Consider the following 13,746-nt stretch of genomic DNA (forward strand, 5'->3'; position numbering starts at 1 on the left):
AAAGCTAGCTATCTAATAGCTAATAGTGTTTTTGTTGGATTGTTTTCCCCTCCTCGTCCAGGCGTTTCTTCAACACTTGCGTCGGGTGAAAAAGACCCGCTCGGACAAATGAATCAATGGCGAAGGAAATGCGTCGTCACCAATCAGCCAGCAGCTGCGCGTTCGCGAGCAAAGTGGTGATGAAAGCGAGACGAGGAAGCGTTCCCATTCCGTTGCGAGGAGTGGACGCACGCACACGTATGTTCTTGTGCCTTGTTGTTTGGGGAGAGCGCCAATTACGGCAGCGCCACACCTTACAATCACGACGCATGAGCGTGGATAATTAAGGCGCTAATTATCATAGCTTAGTCGTCATGCGCTGCCACCCGACCGCATTCTGCGCATAACATTTGCTCCGCCGGGTGACGACAGCTCGCTGTTGTTTGTTGATTAACAGCAGCTCATCAGGCCCGATACTGACAGCAAACTCTTAGTGGGACGCTAGAGGAAATAACGCCGGTCGGAAACACCTCGTCACCGCCTCTGACCGCCGGATGGGGGGAAACAGTGAGTCAGGTCTTATGACATGAGGAAACCGAGAACGGGGCGGCTCGCTTCTCAGACTGGAAGTTGAAGCGGCCGCTCGGTTTGGCAACCAGGCAAGAAACCGCAAACCCCATCGGCTCCGCGTTCACTCGCCGAGAACCGAAGACTTCCTTGATGATAATAATAATAATAATAATAATAATAATAATACAACATTTAATTTCAAGCGTCTTTCAGAACACCCAAGGACACTTTACAACAAAAAAAAGCACAAAACAATAAAACCATAAGTAAAATGATGAATAATAAAATAGCCGATTGAACTAGACCATGAATGCAATTTTAAATAGATGAGTTTTGAGGTGGGATTTGAAAGTAGGGAGAGAGTCCATCTTACGGATGTTGGATGGAAGTGAATTCCAGAGTTTGGGAGCAGAGCGGCTGAAAGCTCTGCATCCCATCGTGGTGAGACGGGCAGAGGGCACATAGAGGGAACGGAGATTTGAAGCCGGTCAGACAGATAGGGGAGGGGGGGGGGGGGCAAGGTTATGGATGGCTTTGAATGTAAACAGAAGTATTTTGAATTCGATGTGATGTTTAACGACTTGAAGGGAAGCAAAACCGCCCACCCCAGAACCCCCTTTGCTCAGATCGGAAGTCACCTCCGATGAGAATCAGAATCAGAATCATCTTTATTGCCAAGTATGTAGAAAACACAAGGAATTTGCACTAGTATCATCCCCAAAAATTGCAAAGAGGCACTATACGGTTCTATTTGGGTTACTGATTAAAAAGTTAATGGCTTGGGGGAAGAACTGTTTAAATATCTGCTGGATTTGCTGCGCATGGATCGGTAAGCAAGGTTGGTGTATGCAAGCGGAATGGGTCCAAAAGAGAGTCTGGACCGCAACCGCTTGCTCACTTTTTGGAGAACCACAAGCAAACCGTGAACCGAAGCTGGCGGGCAAGGTCCCTCGGTTCCTCACGGTGGCCAATACCCCATCGCTCCAATGACAATGCGCCTCTTTTCAGGCGCATTGTCATCTGCAGTTGGCTTTAGCGTTTGCGTGCTGCCCATTCTTTATAATAATAATAATAATTATTATTATTATAATTATAATGCATTTCATTTCTAAGCGTCTTTCAAAACTCTCAAGGACACTTTACAGTCACAGGATATTTTTTCTGTGGGTGAGCAGCGGCAGCCACATGCGCCAGCGTTCATTCAACCCGGAAGTAACATAAAGTGTGTCTTTGTTTTGTCATATTGTCTCTATGCTGTCATATTATTTGTTATTTAGTTTTTTTTGTTCTTTTGACTTCAAGACGGCGCCGCGAGAGTGGCTGCCTTTCCAGCAGCTCATGTATTTCGTTTTTCTACTTTCATTCCTTTCATCACTTTGCTGCTGTGAAATGTAAATTTCTCCACTGTGAGACTAATAAAGGCATATCCAATCCAATCCAAAGTTAAAAAAAATTAGCTAGCTAGCCGCTAATAGATAGCAAATAGACAGCTAGCTAGGTAGCCAGCTAGATAGCCCAAGTGTACAGCATAATGTAAAAAGACCAGGAAGGACCCATTGTACACTTTCTGATCGACATTATTATTATTATTACAGTAAAGTCTCGTTATATCGATATCGGATATATCGATAGTCCCGGTTATATCGATATTTTTTCGGACTCCCTTGAATATCGATATAACGAGACTTTACTGTATTATTATTATTATTCATATCAGATCACTTTTTTTGACCAAATGATATATTGCTCTATTTGGCCGATATCATTTCATACAGCGGATCTGTTGATTGTAGTGACGAATCATTACACCCCTGATTTTAGAACACATTTCCCGGACGCAAAGTGACCTCGCCTCCGATCCGAGATCCGAGCCTGGAACGGGAAGAACGGAGGTCCGCACCCAGGGTCCGACGGGGGTCCCACGCCGGCGTCTTCACCGACATTCCCGCAGCGGCCCCATCGACGCCCCGCCCCCACCGTCACCGGCCTTCTCCAATGCAAAGTTTGGGAGCGCCGAAGCCAAAACAATGGGATGGTAATTTCCCAAGCGCAACCTGTTCCGAAACATCCAAGGTGACGTCAGTGACCGAATGGCTTCATTGCAGGTGCTGGAACGGGAAGAACGGAGGTCCGCACCGACGGTCGGACGGGGGTCCCACGCCGCCGTCTTCCCCGACATTTCCCCTGGAAGCCCCCAACGCCGTCCCCGCCGTCACCGGCCTTCTCCAAGGCAAAGTTTGGGAACGCCGAAGCCAAAACAAGGGGATGGTAATTTCCCAAGCGCAACCCGTTCCCGTTCCGAAACATCCAAGGTGACGTCAGTGACCTAATGGCTTAATTGCAGGTGTCGCAAAAAAAATGTGGCAGGACAAGATTCACTTCTTGACGCACGATGCCAGCAATTCCCTGTCCGCAGAAGCAGCAGCAGGAGGAGGAGAAGCAGGAATGATTGAGGCCTCACCTTAAAGGAGGGTGTGAGCAGAGTCGGCTTCCGCTCTTCATAAGGCCGAGCCGTGCGCTCGCGGGGCGACATTCAACCTTGTCTCCAAGAAGGACACACGCCAAAACGCAAAGGGCCGAGTTTATCTCCGCTCAGGATAGCCAAAAATCCACTCCGGTCAGCGCGGTGAGTAGCTTCTCTGTCTTTGAGGGCTGTTCTGGTGAGAGAAGGTCTTGGATTTGGCCGAGCGCCCAATAGAAGGGGGTGACCAGGATTTAGGACCCTTCGCCCGATGTGACCAGGTCCCAAGGTCACCGCGCGTGGCAGTTCCAACATGGGGAACATAGCCATGGCCGATAGCGCCGCGCTGTAAAGGGAGGTGCCGACATTTGGTGTTGCCGATGTCGGGACGGGCGGGGAGAAGTTGAAAGTTGAGGGACAGGGCGGCTGAGGGCTCGGCTGAGGGCCCTGCGGCAGCGGGCCTTGAGGCGCTTAGGTGGGGCTCGGGGAGACGGACGAGTCCAGAGAAAGTGGGGGCAGGCGGGGACGGGGCCAAAGATTGGCCGCGCAGATGGAAATGTTGGAACGCGGTTCATCCTCACCGCTGTCAAGGATATTCTTGGAAAATGCCATTTTTGTCTCTGTCGCTCGGCCCAATTGTCAGAGGAGAGAAAGGATTTGGATTCCGGTGGAGAGCCACGGAGGATGGAGGTCAGACGAGGCAGGGCACCGACACTGCCGAGGACTCCGACGTCTCATGTAGCAAAGTCGCTTGTGAATTGGGAGTCTCCGGCTCTCCGGCTCTCCGGCTCTTCAGCTCTCCGGCTCCCCGGCTCTCTGGCTCTCCGGCTCTCCGGCTCGCTGGCTCTCTGGCTCTCTGGCTCTCCGGCTCTCCACATCTCCGGTTCTTCAGCTCTTTGCCTCTCCGGGTCTCGGGCTCTCTGGGTCTCGGGCTCTCGGCACTCGGGCTCTTCGCCTCTCCGGGTCTCGGGCTCTCTGGGTCTCGGGCTCTTGGCACTCAGGCTCTCGGGCTCTTCGCCTCTCCGGCTCTCGGGCTCTCTGGCTCTCCGGCTCTCCGGCTCTCCGGCTCTCTGGCTCTCCGGCTCTCCACATCTCCGGTTCTTCAGCTCTTTGCCTCTCCGGGTCTCGGGCTCTCTGGCTCTCGGGCTCTCGGCACTCGGGCTCTTCGCCTCTCCGGGTCTTGGGCTCTCTGGGTCTCGGGCTCTTGGCACTCAGGCTCTCGGGCTCTTCGCCTCTCCGGGTCTCGGGCTCTCTGGGTCTCGGGCTCTTGGCACTCAGGCTCTCGGGCTCTCGGGCTCTCCGGCTCTCCGGCTCTGTGGCGCTGAGGCTCTGCGGCTCTCCGGTTCTCCGGCTCTTCGGCTCTTTGGCTCTCCGCCTTCCGGCAATAGCCCGGATGTTGCGGCTTCTTTGCGCTCTGCCTCATCTGAGCGACGACACCAGTTACTCCGCCTCCTTTGCACCTCCAAATATTTTGCCTTTTGAAAAGATGGTTTTGCCAGAGCTCCGACCGGCCCGCCTTTTCGGTCCCTGTCACTGTTTGCCATCGGCTCATGAGCGCAGACACTTCTTTGACGTGAAAAGCAGCCAGAGAAAAGGATTTGTCTGGTGTGCATCCGTTTCTTGAAGGCTGGAAGGTTGAACGCTTCCCCCGCTCCACACGGGATGTCAATCGAGAGGGCGGGAGGGACACCCGGGGCGAATTTTCCCTGAAGGTCACCTTCAAATATTCTGCTTTCTCATCATTTTGACAGGACATGATCGGATTTAGTTTGAGCCATTGGAAGCGGCAAGGCATGGCCGTGATCGTAAAAACATTCATCGTTTTACTTCTCCTTTATGGTAAGTGATCGGAACAACATGTTACAATCTTGACGCTGGATGTCAACCTGATCAAACATTTCGCTGAAAACAGGAACAGACAGCCACCCAAATGCCAGACGTCCTCAACGCGGCGCAAGCAGAGCTCTTCTCCAGATAACTATGGATGAAAATGAAACCCCAGGAAGCCAATCCACAGCTCCCAGCACCCTCTCCAGTGTTAGCGGCGGCAGCACAGTCTCCAGCGTTAGCGGTGGAAGCACCCTCTCCAGCGTTAGCGGCGGAAGCACAGTCTCCAGCGTTAGCGGCGGAAGCACAGTCTCCAGCGTTAGCGGTGGAAGCACCCTCTCCAGCGTTAGCGGCGGAAGCACAGTCTCCAGTGTCAGCGGCGGCAGCACAGTCTCCAGCGTTAGCGGTGGAAGCACCCTCTCCAGCGTTAGCGGCGGAAGCACAGTCTCCAGCGTTAGCGGCGGAAGCACAGTCTCCAGCGTTAGCGGTGGAAGCACCCTCTCCAGCGTTAGCGGCGGAAGCACAGTCTCCAGCGTTAGCGGTGGAAGCACCCTCTCCAGCGTTAGCGGCGGAAGCACAGTCTCCAGCGTTAGCGGCGGCAGCACAGTCTCCAGCGTTAGCACCCTCTCAACTGCTAGCGGCGGAAGCACAGTCTCCAGCGTTAGTGGCGGAAGCACAGTCTCCAGTGTTAGCGGCGGAAGCACACTTTCCAGCGTTAGCGGAGGAAGCACAGTTTCCAGCGTTAGCGGCGGAAGCACAGTCTCCAGTGTTAGCGGCGGAAGCACAGTCTCCAGCGTTAGCGGTGGAAGCACAGTCTCCAGCGTTAGCACCCTCTCAACTGCTAGCGGCGGAAGCACAGTCTCCAGTGTTAGCGGCGGAAGCACACTTTCCAGCGTTAGCGGAGGAAGCACAGTCTCCAGCGTTAGCGGCGGAAGCACCCTCTCAAGTGTTAGCGGTGGAAGCACCCTTTCTAGCGTTAGCGGCGGAAGCACACTTTCCAGCGTTAGCGGCGGAAGCACAGTCTCCAGTGTTAGCGGCGGAAGCACAGTCTCCAGCGTTAGCGGCGGAAGCACCCTCTCAAGTGTTAGCGGCGGAAGCACACTTTCCAGCGTTAGCGGTGGAAGCACAGTCTCCAGTGTTAGCGGCGGAAGCACCCTCTCAAGTGTTAGCGGCGGAAGCACCCTTTCCAGCATTAGCGGCGGAAGCACAGTCTCCACTGTTAGCGGCGGAAGCACAGTCTCCAGCGTTAGCGGCGGAAGCACCCTCTCAAGTGTTAGCGGCGGAAGCACACTTTCCAGCATTAGCGGCGGAAGCACAGTCTCCAGTGTTAGCGGCGGAAGCACAGTCTCCAGCATTAGCACCCTCTCAACTGCTAGCGGCGGAAGCACAGTCTCCAGCGTTAGCGGCGGAAGCACAGTCTCCAGTGTTAGCGGCGGAAGCACACTTTCCAGCGTTACCGGCGGAAGCACAATCTCCAGCGTTAGCGGCGGAAGCACAGTCTCCAGCGTTAGCGGCGGAAGCACCCTCTCAAGTGTTAGCGGCGGAAGCACCCTTTCCAGCGTTAGCGGCGGAAGCACAGTCTCCAGTGTTAGCGGCGGAAGCACACTTTCCAGCGTTAGCGGCGGAAGCACAGTCTCCAGTGTTAGCGGCGGAAGCACAGTCTCCAGCGTTAGCGGCGGAAGCACAGTCTCCAGCGTTAGCACCCTCTCAACTGCTAGCGGCGGAAGCACAGTCTCCAGCGTTAGCGGCGGAAGCACAGTCTCCAGCGTTAGCGGCGGAAGCACAGTCTCCAGTGTTAGCGGCGGAAGCACAGTCTCCAGTGTTAGCGGCGGAAGCACAGTCTCCAGCGTTAGCGGCGGAAGCACCCTCTCAAGTGTTAGCGGCGGAAGCACACTTTCCAGCGTTAGCGGTGGAAGCACAGTCTCCAGTGTTAGCGGCGGAAGCACAGTCTCCAGCGTTAGCGGCGGAAGCACCCTCTCAAGTGTTAGCGGCGGAAGCACACTTTCCAGCGTTAGCGGCGGAAGCACAGTCTCCAGTGTTAGCGGCGGAAGCACAGTCTCCAGCGTTAGCGGCGGAAGCACCCTCTCAAGTGTTAGCGGCGGAAGCACACTTTCCAGCGTTAGCGGCGGAAGCACAGTCTCCAGTGTTAGCGGCGGAAGCACAGTCTCCAGCGTTAGCGGCGGAAGCACCCTCTCAAGTGTTAGCGGCGGAAGCACACTTTCCAGCGTTAGCGGCGGAAGCACAGTCTCCAGCGTTAGCGGCGGAAGCACACTTTCCAGCGTTAGCGGCGGAAGCACAGTCTCCAGCGTTAGCGGCGGAAGCACACTTTCCAGCGTTAGCGGCGGCAGCACAGTCTCCAGCGTTAGCGGCGGAAGCACACTCTCCAGCGTTAGCGGCGGAAGCACCCTCTCAAGTGTTAGCGGCGGAAGCACACTTTCCAGCGTTAGCGGCGGAAGCACAGTATCCAGTGTTAGCGGCGGAAGCACACTTTCCAGCGTTAGCGGCGGAAGCACAGTCTCCAGCGTTAGCGGCGGAAGCACACTTTCCAGCGTTAGCGGCGGCAGCACAGTCTCCAGCGTTAGCGGCGGAAGCACACTCTCCAGCGCTAGCGGCGGAAGCACCCTCTCTAGTGTCAGCGGCAGCAGCACAGTCTCCAGCATTAGCGGCGGAAGCACACTTTCCAGCGTTAGTGGCGGAAGCACACTTTCCAGCGTTAGCGGCGGAAGCACAGTGTCCAGCGTTAGCGGCGGCAGCACAGTCTCCAGCGTTAGCGGCGGGAGCACACTCTCCAGCGTTAGCGGCGGAAGCACCCTCTCTAGTGTCAGTGGCAGCAGCACAGTCTCCAGCGTTAGCGGCGGAAGCACCCTTTCCATGGTTAGCGGAGGAAGCACCCTCTCAAGCGTTAGCGGCGGAAGCACGGTCTCCAGCGTTAGCGGCGGAAGCACCCTTTCCATGGTTAGTGGCGGAAGCACTCTCTCAAGCGTTAGCGGCGGAAGCACAGTCTCCAGCGTTAGCGGCGGAAGCACCCTCTCAAGTATTAGCGGCGGCAGTACAGTCTCCAGCGTTAGCGGCGGAAGCACCCTTTCCATGGTTAGCGGCGGAAGCACCCTCTCAAGTGTTAGCGGCGGAAGCACCCTCTCCAGCGTTAGCGGCGGTAGCACAGTCTCCAGTGTCAGTGGCGGAAGCACAATCTCTGGCGTTAGCGGCGGAAGCACCCTCTCAAGTGTCAGCGGCAGCAGTACAGTCTCCAGCGTTAGCGGCGGCAGCACAGACTCCAGCGTTAGCGGCGGAAGCACCCTCTCAAGTGTTAGCGGCGGAAGCACACTTTCCAGCGTTAGCGGCGGAAGCACAGTCTCCAGCGTAAGCGGCGGAAGCACCCTTTCCATGGTTAGCGGCGGAAGCACCCTCTCAAGTGTTAGCGGCGGAAGCACCCTCTCCAGCGTTAGCGGCGGCAGCACAGTCTCCAGCGTTAGCGGCGGAAGCACCCTTTCCATGGTTAGCGGCGGAAGCACCCTCTCAAGTGTTAGCGGCGGAAGCACCCTCTCCAGCGTTAGCGGCGGCAGCACAGTCTCCAGCGTTAGCGGCGGAAGCACCCTCTCAAGTGTTAGCGGCGGAAGCACACTTTCCAGCGTTAGCGGCGGAAGCACAGTCTCCAGCGTAAGCGGCGGAAGCACCCTTTCCATGGTTAGCGGCGGAAGCACCCTCTCAAGTGTTAGCGGCGGAAGCACCCTCTCCAGCGTTAGCGGCGGCAGCACAGTCTCCAGCGTTAGCGGCGGAAGCACCCTCTCAAGTGTTAGCGGCGGAAGCACACTTTCCAGCGTTAGCGGCGGAAGCACAGTCTCCAGTGTAAGCGGCGGAAGCACCCTTTCCATGGTTAGCGGCGGCAGCACAGTCTCCAGCGTTAGCGGCGGAAGCACCCTCTCAAGTGTTAGCGGCGGAAGCACACTTTCCAGCGTTAGCGGCGGAAGCACAGTCTCCAGCGTAAGCGGCGGAAGCACCCTTTCCATGGTTAGCGGCGGCAGCACAGTCTCCAGCGTTAGCGGCGGAAGCACCCTCTCAAGTGTTAGCGGCGGAAGCACACTTTCCAGCGTTAGCGGCGGAAGCACAGTCTCCAGCATGAGCGGCGGCAGCACAGTCTCCAGTGTTAGTGGTGGCAGTACTGTCTCAAGCGTTAGCGGTGCCAGTACCGTCTCCAGCATGAGCGGCGCCAGTACTCTTTCCAGTGCTAGTGGCGGTAGCACCGTCTCCAGCATGAGCGGCGGCAGCACAGTCTCCAGCGTTAGCGGCGGAAGCACCCTCTCAAGTGTTAGCGGCGGAAGCACACTTTCCAGCGTTAGCGGCGAAAGCACAGTCACCAGCATGAGCGGCGGCAGCACAGTCTCCAGTGTTAGTGGTGGCAGTACTGTCTCAAGCGTTAGCGGTGCCAGTACCGTCTCCAGCATGAGCGGCGCCAGTACTCTTTCCAGTGCTAGTGGCGGTAGCACCGTCTCCAGCATGAGCGGCGGCAGCACAGTCTCCAGTGTTAGTGGTGGCAGTACTGTCTCAAGCGTTAGTGGTGCCAGTACCGTCTCCAGCGTTAGCGGTGCCAGCTCCCTTTCCAGCATTAGCGGTGCCAGTACCGTCTCCAGCATGAGTGGCGCCAGTACTCTTTCCAGTGCGAGTGGCGGTAGCACCGTCTCCAGCATGAGCGGCGGCAGCACCGTCTCCAGCGTTAGCGGTGCCAGCACCCTTTCCAGCGTTAGCGGCGGCAGCACCGTCTCCAGTGTTAGTGGTGCCAGCACCCTTTCCAGCATTAGCGGTGGCAGCACTGTATCCAGCGTTAGCGGAGCCAGTACCCTTTCCAGTGTTAGCGGTGGGAGCACTGCCTCCAGCGTTAGCGGTGGCAGTACTGTCTCAAGTGTTAGTGGCGCCAGCACCCTTTCCAGCGTTAGCGGTGGCAACACCCTTTCAGGTGTTAGTGGTGGCAGCACCGTCTCCAGCGTTAGTGGTGGCAGCACCCTTTCCAGCGTTAGCGGTGGCAGCACCGTCTCCAGCGTTAGCGGTGGAAGTACCATATCCAGCGTTAGCGGAGCCAGCACCCTTTCCAGCGGGGGAACCGGCGCGCCCACAGCCTCAACTGAAAGCGCAGGCACCACCGACGAGGTCACTGTTACCGAAACCGTTCGACAAGTAGCAATGCGAAGATCGGCAGAGACGGCCGTGGCAGCATCCGCCACTGCTGCATCAGCAGCAGCATTATTGGCCAGCTCGGCCACGGCAGCGACGGCCGCAGCTTCGGGCGGATCTGTGCAAGCGGAAGCGGCCGCCGAAGATGCCTCGGCGGCGGCGTCCTCAGCCGCCGACGCCGGGCTGGAGTTTTCCCAAGGTATGATAAGTGCTTCCGCGGTGGTGGCGGCAGCAGACAACGCCGCCGCCGCTTCCGAAGTCGCCGCCGCAAGAGCGCAAGAAGCCGCAGACGGGGCCAGCGGGGACCTGGCGCCGTTGGCGGCCCAACTCTCAGCAGCGGCCCAAAACGCGGCGACCATCGCTAGATCGGCCGCCGTGACGTCAGCCCTCGCCGCCAACGGTACAGCTTCAGGAATCACGGCGGAAAACGCTGCATCCATCATTGAAGAGGCGAGAAACGCCAGCCAGGAGGCCGAGGCGGCAGCCCGAGAGCTCCAAGAACTGCTGGATTCCCAAAACCTCCCACCAGACGTGGAGGTCGGCGTGAGACGGGCCATTGAGGCGGCCAACAGCTCGGCTGCCCTGGCGCAACAAACGGCGGAGCAGGCCCAGGCCGCGCTGGATTCAGCGGGACGCGCCGCCCAAGCAAACGGAGGAGACACGGAAGCCGAGTTGGCGGGAGAATTAGCCGTCCTCCAAATCCAAAATGCCGCTCAAAGCGCGGCGGCGGCGGCGGAGACCGCCGGAGTGCCCACGACGACCGTCCAAGCCTCCAGGCAAGCCTCCCTGGCAGCAGCGGCGGCCACGCTCGCCGCCTCTGCGGCCACTGTGACCGCGGCGGATACGGGAGCCGATCTGAACAGTCTCATCACTGCCGCCTTGGACAGCGCAGACGCGGCAAATGCTGCGGCGTTAGCCGTAGCAAATGGAGAGTTGGGGCCGGAGGAAGCTCGGGAAGCCGCGGCCAGAGCGGCGGACGCGGCGGAAGCGGTGGCCGAGGCGGCGGAAGCGGCGCCTATGTCGGGAAGGATTGATGTGGAAGCGACGCAGGTGTCGCTCGACGCGGCAGCGGTGGCCAGGCAAGCCACGATGGGAGATCCGGCAGAATTTTCCAACACTGCAGCACAATTTACCACCGTATCCCGAAACGCCGCAGAACTGTTTGGAAGCCAGGTGTTGTCCTTGCAGACCCCCGAAACTTCGGCCGCCATCCGGGATGCAGAACAGGTGGCTTTGCTGGCAGAAGCTACCGGAATTATAGCGGGAACTGCGGAAAATTCCGAGGGCGCAGAAGCCCTCGTCAGATCGGCGACCACCATGACACAAACGGCGACGGAGATGGTGCAAAACCTTCCAGAGAGAACGGCGCTCAGCTTGGCACAAGATTCCTTAGTGGCCAGCTTCACGGGCTCCGTGGCGGCCATCGCCGCAGCAACCTCGGCGGCCGCGGCGGCCAGCGGCTCGGGAGCAGAACAAGCAGCCAGAGCGGCGTTAACAGCGGCCGAGGAAGCGGCAGAGGCTTCTGACTCGCTGGGTAACGGCCAGGTTTCCCTGAGCTCCACAGCGGACGCCGCACTGGCGGCCAGTCGCGCTGCCGGAGCCGCGGCCGTCGAGGCGACGGCGGCGGCTCAAAACGGATCGGCCCTGGACGTGCAGTTGGCCAGCTTGGCCACGGAGGCGGCCGCAATAGCTTCCAGGGCGGCGGGAGCGGCGCAAAGCGTCGCTGCTGCCGACGCGACCACGCAAACCGTGGAGGACGCCCGGCAAGTGGCCCAGGAGGTGGATGAGGACTGGACGGACGTGACCAGGCGGTTACAAGACATGCTAATGGGTTCGTCGCGGGACGACTGCGGCGAGCTGGTGGACCAGCTGGCCACCCTGAGCGTGGCGTCCACCGGGCAGGTGTGCACGGACTTTACCAGACAAGTGGCAGAGTTGGCCGTGACGACCACCACGGCGGACCAGCGCCTCAACACCGAAACGGACACCATGCGAACTCTGGCCTCGGCGGCGTCCTCGTCTGCCAACGTGGCGGTGCGAACGGCCAGCACCTCGTTGGCCGCGGCCACGGCCGCAACTGCCGGCGCGCAGGGCGCCGGCGCTAACGTCCGAGTGCTCTCGCTCAGCGCTCTATTGGGCGCCGCCGCGCTTCCGCTGATGTTGTGAAGCGATTAAGGACTTGTGAATTTCGTGAAGAAAGCCATGTATCTATTTATGCTTGTTTTTAATGTATGTTTTGATGATTGCACCTGGTCGTTTGGTTCTGGAGACGAACCGGGCCTCGGACTTCTAAGCGGATGTCGAAAGCAACAACCAATGCATGACTTGTACTTTGACTTGAGCTGTGGCGCAGTACAGAGAGTGTTTGTGTCAGCAATGGGTGCGCGTCACCTGCGTTTTTTGTTCACGCTGTTGGAGTGTTGTTCCGTTCTCCACCCGACGCAATAAAAAAACACTGGACTGATCGCTTCCTTTCCGCCTCTCCCTCCGCCGCCGCCGCCGCAGCTAACAAGAGGCAAAGGCCTGGCAGTCTTGATGCGCCCCCCAAAGGCGCTCAAAGGGCCCTTGTTTTTCCTCACCAATGAGCGTCTGGTAGCTTAGCGCCCGCAGATCCTGACCTTTCTTGTTTGAAAGAACGCCCCTTCCACCCGTGACTGGATGAAGGGTTGGACGTGGACGCCTCCCCCTCGCCGACATTGCCTCATCCCGTTGCGGGCGCTACCTCCGTGACATTGGATGTCGCGATGGCAAAATGATTTCCAATGACCCGCGAAACTATGAGTGGGCCATGACGTCGGAAGCCCGTCTCGCGAGGCATCGGCCGCAGCCTTATCTAGCTGGCTACCTAGCAGGCTACCTATCTGGCTACCTGGCTGGCTACCTTGCTATCTATCTATTAGATATCTAGCTAGCTAGCTGGCTATCTGTTAACTAGCTATTAGTAAGCTAGCTAGCTTTCTCTCTTGCTTTCTCTTAGCTTTCTATGAGCTGGCTACTTTCAATCCGACTTACTTAGCTATCTATTAGCTGTCTATTATCTAGCTAGCTTTCTATCTGTGTTACTTCCGGGTTGGGTGAAGGCCTAGTTAACTATATGTTAGCTATCTATTAGCTAGCTAGCTTTCCATCCGAGTTACATAGCTATCTGTTAGCTGTCTATTAGCTAGATAGCTTTCTGTCTGAGTTACTTCCAGGTTGAGTGAAGGCCTAGCTAACTATCTGTTAGCTAGCTAGCTTTCTATCCAAGTTACTTCTGGGTTGAGTGAATGCTGGCGCGTGTGGCTGCCGCTGCTCACCCACAGAAAAACTTATCCTGTGACTGTAAAGTGACCTTGAGAGTTTTGATCGGCGCTTAGAAATCAAATGTATTATTATTATTATTATTATTATTATTATTATTATTATTCCGGGTTGAGTGAACGCTGGCGCGTGTGGCTGCCGCTGCTCACCCACAGAAAAAAACTTATCCTGTGACTGTAAAGTGACCTTGAGAGTTTTGATCGGCACTTAGAAATCAAATGTATTATTATTATTATTATTATTATTATTATTATTATTATTATTCCGGGTTGAGTGAACGCTGGCGCGTGTGGCTGCCGCTGCTCACCCACAGAAAAACTTATCCTGTGACTGTAAAGTGACCTTGAGAGTTTTGATCGGCACTTAGAAATCAAATGTATTATTATTATTATTATTATTATTATTATTCCGGGTTGAGTGAACGCTGGCGCGTGTGGCTGCCG

General features: G+C 56.9%; 1 protein-coding gene across 1 annotated transcript; it reads left to right on the forward strand.

Annotated features, from left to right (window-relative positions):
• Window positions 1–1,794: 1,794 nt before the first annotated feature.
• On the forward strand, window positions 1,795–12,468 carry LOC148882622 (uncharacterized). The gene is made up of 4 exons (XM_088986879.1): window positions 1,795–3,175; window positions 4,762–4,849; window positions 4,923–6,302; window positions 7,569–12,468. The coding sequence occupies exons 2-4, from the start codon at window positions 4,765–4,767 to the stop codon at window positions 12,167–12,169; spliced, it is 6,066 nt and encodes a 2,021-aa protein (XP_088843005.1). The 5' UTR covers window positions 1,795–3,175; window positions 4,762–4,764; the 3' UTR covers window positions 12,170–12,468.
• The last annotated feature ends 1,278 nt before the right edge of the window (window positions 12,469–13,746 follow it).

The sequence above is a fragment of the Hippocampus bargibanti genome, linkage group LG20 (genome assembly GCF_051943395.1).
Source record: "Hippocampus bargibanti isolate YZ-2025 linkage group LG20, ASM5194339v1, whole genome shotgun sequence".
NCBI lineage: Eukaryota > Metazoa > Chordata > Actinopteri > Syngnathiformes > Syngnathidae > Hippocampus > Hippocampus bargibanti.